This window comes from Belonocnema kinseyi, chromosome 9, assembly GCF_010883055.1.
Source record: "Belonocnema kinseyi isolate 2016_QV_RU_SX_M_011 chromosome 9, B_treatae_v1, whole genome shotgun sequence".
NCBI classification, from domain to species: Eukaryota; Metazoa; Arthropoda; class Insecta; order Hymenoptera; family Cynipidae; genus Belonocnema; species Belonocnema kinseyi.
In genome coordinates, this window is record NC_046665.1 from 51206795 (window position 1) to 51211693 (window position 4899).

General features: G+C 26.3%; 1 protein-coding gene across 1 annotated transcript in view; it reads right to left on the minus strand.

The window, feature by feature from the left end:
• LOC117180539 (V-type proton ATPase subunit H) overlaps positions 1–4899 on the minus strand; it is an 87169-nt gene that overhangs the window by 43740 nt on the left and 38530 nt on the right. The window contains exon 6 of the mRNA XM_033373036.1: positions 1883–2302. Coding sequence (XP_033228927.1) covers positions 1883–2302 — 420 coding nt within the window. The remainder of the gene's footprint in view (positions 1–1882; positions 2303–4899) is intronic.

Below are 4899 nucleotides of genomic sequence, written 5' to 3' on the forward strand. Positions count from 1 at the left end.
AGCTCCAAGGAGATTATGTTGAAAAATAAAAAAAAAATTTACCCAAAAAAAATTGTTTTTATACTTCATTCTAAGGACTTATTGAACTACCCTCGTATGTAGAAGTTTTGAAAATATTCAAACTTAATGTAAAACTTGAAATGATAGCCTAATATAAAACAAAATGTAGATTTTCGCAGATTTTAAACAAAAAATTAGATTCTTTTCAAGAATTGTGACAGGTTTCAAAAGAATAAAAACATTTTATTAAGGGGGTCTCCCCGTGTGTTTGACCGATTGCTTTGAAATTTGTAGGACAAATTCAGAACATGTGTACGTATCGCCTGAACTAGGGTAATTAAAAAATACCTAAGTGTTTTTTTTTCGTACGGAAATAATCAAAAAAAATCATGAAATTTGAAAAAAAAATTCAAAACCATGTCAGTTACTCAATTCTCAATATTTTAAAAATATCCTAGTTTACGCGATGGCCACAGCTTCACAGATTAAAATGCCGTTTGGTTTTTTGATTTCAAATGAGCCGTTCGCCCGGAATCATGTCAGCCATGTACACACTTTTTCTTGACATGGGTGTCTTCAGAGTGGCGCCATAACTATTATTATAAAGATTTTGGGTTCAAACTTGCACAATTTACTGTTCAATCTGAATAAATATATAGTGAAAAGTTCAAAGTTGTATATTGTTATCGTATAAAAAAAAATCCCAAAAAAGGTAAAAAAAACGGGCCGTCACACGGGGTGACCCCCTTAAGATTCACAAGAAAATTAAAAATAATTTTTCATTAACAAAATTATTTTAAGAAAATAATTAAAAAGTTTTTCAAAGATTTAAAGAAAATTTTCAAAAAAGATTCTAGAAGATTTTCAGAAAACTTTCTAAAATTTGTATGATAATTTTTTATCTTTTTAAAACTCCTAAATATCTGAAAATTATTCAAATTTTTTATTGAAATGTTCTTCGAAATTTAAACGATTCCAGGCTTTCTATGTCAAACATTGCAGTTAAAGATTCTTTACTTGCAAATAATTGGTTTCAATTTACTTGTCTTAAATAAAAATTCAAATGTTGCTAAATATTCAATAATTAATCCTTTTTTTATTAAAAACTTCAAATTGAGTGGGTTGAAAATTGAATATTTTAGGCTGAAACAATATTTTAATTTAATAAAATCCTTTAATTAAGAATTTATTATTATGAAGTTATTTTTAAGTTGAAAATAGTTTATAAACTTTCGGTCACACGTTCACATTTGTTTAATAAATAAGTCTTTCAAATTGAAACAGTTTAAGTTTTAACGTTGAAATCTGAAATTTCTTAGATTTTGAACTGATTTGAAATCGTTTTGTCAAATCTTTTTTGTTCAGTTTTTATTACTAAAAGTACAGATAAATTTGAAAAAATGATTTATTAAATAAAAATGTTTTTGATCCAAAATTTATTATATTTTTTTCAAGTCTTTAAGAAAACATTTAAAAATTCTTTTAATTAAAAATGTAAGCTTAAAAATAAAAACTTTAAATGGAAAATTTTTAATGGAAAAAAATTTTGAATTATGCACTGTAAGCTAAATAATAGCATAATTGAAAAACATAACAGTTCAACTAATTACTTAAAAACGGTTGAAATCGAACGTGGACAGATTTTTCTTCTACGAATTTGTAAAATTCCCAGTAAAAAAAATTCACTGTCATTTCCCGGTTTTTTCTGATCTCAAAACATTCTCAGTCATTTCCCGGTTTTCCCGGTCCAGCTGCCACCCTGGCATACTAATACATTTTTTTCAAATTTCAAAAGCTTTAAATTCGAAATTATTAATAATTATTTCGAAAAAATTTTAAACCTAATATTTAAAAATTAATTTAATGACTGATTTTTACTTACTGCTTGCCACGTGGATAGTGTCGAACATATTCGCCGATGTCGAAACTCGCAACACTGAGAACGAGAGGATCTTTGCTAGTTTCGAGTAAATGAACGAGAATTCGAAGCAGCTCGTAGTTCTTTTCGTTGAGACGACTGGCATTTTCTCGCCAGAATTTCGCCGATTTATGGACGGGAGACCACTCGAGGCGACCGGATTTCACTTCTGTAGAATATTCATCGTAGGAGCTGAGGTCTTGGACTGATGCCTGGAGTCTGTCATTCAAAAATTCGATATCTCCGGTAATATCCTCGTCGTCGAATTTGCGCTGGCCCAAAATCGAAAGCTGCTTGAGAACTTTGCTTTGAACCATTGCGATACAATGTTCCTTTGCGACTTGGGCATCGCCAACTTTTTCAATTAGGTTCTGAAAAATGAAAAAACAAATCGTTTTTCAGGCCTAGGACTCTCTTCAGAGATAAAAAATAGTGTAAATATTTTCATAAAATTGAACAAAGAGTGTCAAGGTTGTAAGTTAACTCTTTCCGATTGAAGGTTCATTCTTTTCAGTTAAAAAGTCTACTATTACATTTTTGGATCAGAATTCATATTTTGTAGTTAAAACTTTTATTATATGGTTTAAAACGTAATTATTTGATTGAAAATTCAACAATTTTGTTAAAAATTCATACTTTTTGGTTGAAATTCAACTGTTTTATTGAAAATTCGCTCATGTTCGTGAATAGAAATTTTTGTTGCTGAAAATTCAACTATTTTTTCATGAAAATTCATCTTTTTGGTTTGAAAATTAATCTCTTTATGTACAAATTTCACCTTTAGTGGTGAAAAATTCTACTGTCAAGATGAAAATAAACTTTTTTGTTAAATAATCACCGGTTTTCTAAAATAATTCAAGTTTTCGGCTCGAAAATTCAACAATTTGGTAGAGTTTTAACTATTTAATTGAAAATTCAGTTGAAAATAAATTTTTTCGTTAAAAGTGCGACTATTTGCTTGAAAACTAATCTGTTTTAGAGACGCATTCAAGTATCTTGTTGAAAATTCATTTCTGTTTATTAAATCCAACTGTTTTTTATTTGGAATTAAAATCTTTCGTGGTAAAATATCAAGTATGACATTTTTCGTTAAAAATTCATGTTTTACGTTGAAAATTCAAAGTCTGGGTTGAACTACTTTGTAAAAATTTAGTTTTTTTGTTTCTTTGCTGAAGATTCATAATTTTAGTTGAAAATTAATTTCTTTTTTGTTGCGAATTGATTTTTTAAACTGAAAATCCAACTGGTTGGTTAAAATACAATTGTTTTATTAAAAGTTCTTATTTTTTGCTTGATAATTGAACAATTTGATTTTAATTTTCTTTCTTTCTTAACTAACAATTTTTTTTTAATTGAGCTATTTTATTGAACATTTATCATAATGAACATTTATCTTTTTTAATTAATCTCGTTCTGTAGAAATTTGACTTTTCTCGACAAAAATAAAGGTGTCTGCTCAAAATTTATCTCTTTCGGTTCGAAAATTCAATAATTTGGTAAAAAATTTACTATTTGGTTGAAAATAATTCATTTTTGTTTGTTAAATCAAACTGTTTTTATTTTAAATTAAAATCTTTCCTCTTGAAATATCAAATATGGCATTTTTCGTTAAAAATTCATCTCATTAGATAGAAAATTCAACACCTTGGTTGAAGGCTACTTTCTGGAAAATTAGCATTTTTGATTGAAGATGCATAATTTTAGTTGAGAATTAGTTTTTTTTTTGTAAGAATTAATTTTCCTAGCTAAAAATTCAGCTGATTGGTTAAAATTGAACTATTTTGATTAAAAAAGTCGTATTTTTAGCTTGATAATTGAACAATTTGATTTATATTGTTTTCTTTCTTGATTAACGAATTTTATTTTTTTGATAGTTCAAGTAATTTGTTGAACATTCATCTGTTTTGTTTGAAAATTAATATCTTCCTGTAGAAATGTAACCTTTTGCGGACAAAAATAAAACTATCTAATTCAAAATTGATCTGTTTCGGTTGAAAATTAACTTTTTTGGTTGAAAATCAGCTCGATAATTCAATAATTTGGTAGTAAATTAAAATATTTGGTTGAAAATTCTTTTTGGCTTGAAAATTCGATAATTTGGTCAATTTTTTTTTGTTTGGTAAAACTTTTTTCATTAAAAATTCAACTATTTGATTAAAAGTTCAACTACGTTTTGGGAAACTCATTTTTTGTTGTAGATTCATCAATATCATGTTAGTTAAAAGTTCCTATCTTTGGTTAAAAATATACCTATTTTATTGAAAATTCATCTTTTTGATTAAAAAATTAAACTATTTTCGTACAAAAATGTACTATTTAGTTAAAACCGAACTTTTTTGTCAAAAATCTATAATTTCGAGTTGTAAATTCCACTGTTTTGTAGAAAATTCGTTTTCTTAATTTGAAAATTCAAGAATTTTGTTGAACTCGTCATTTTTTTGGATGCATTACACTATTTTTGATTTTAAATTAAAATTACTATTAAATTTTCTATGAGAATTTATCTTTTTTTATTATTAAAAATTCATCCATATTTTTTTAAGCAATATTTTAACTCGAAATATTAGAAATTATAAGCTATTTAATTCAAAATTAATATTACTACCGACATAAATTTTCAATAAAAGAATTTATTCCTTTATTTTCGTGAAAAATCTCATTTAAAAGCGTCTTATTTCCTAATGTCTTCAATTTACGTTGACGATTCCCAAAAAATGAATCGAAACCTTTTTAAAACGGGAAAAAGTGGGCCAAAATTCTCGATTTTAGGACTTTTAGGGATATTAATATGTTCCTTGCATTATAAAATATTATTAATCGTATAAATACGAGAAAATTTAAGCAACTCGCTAAATTCTTATGACTTTAAAACAAAATTGATATACCAGGTGTATACATATGAAACCGGTATTTTTTCAAGAAAAAAACACATTTATTTCAAGAGAATGATAACAAATATTTTATTCACAGTATGCGCCCTC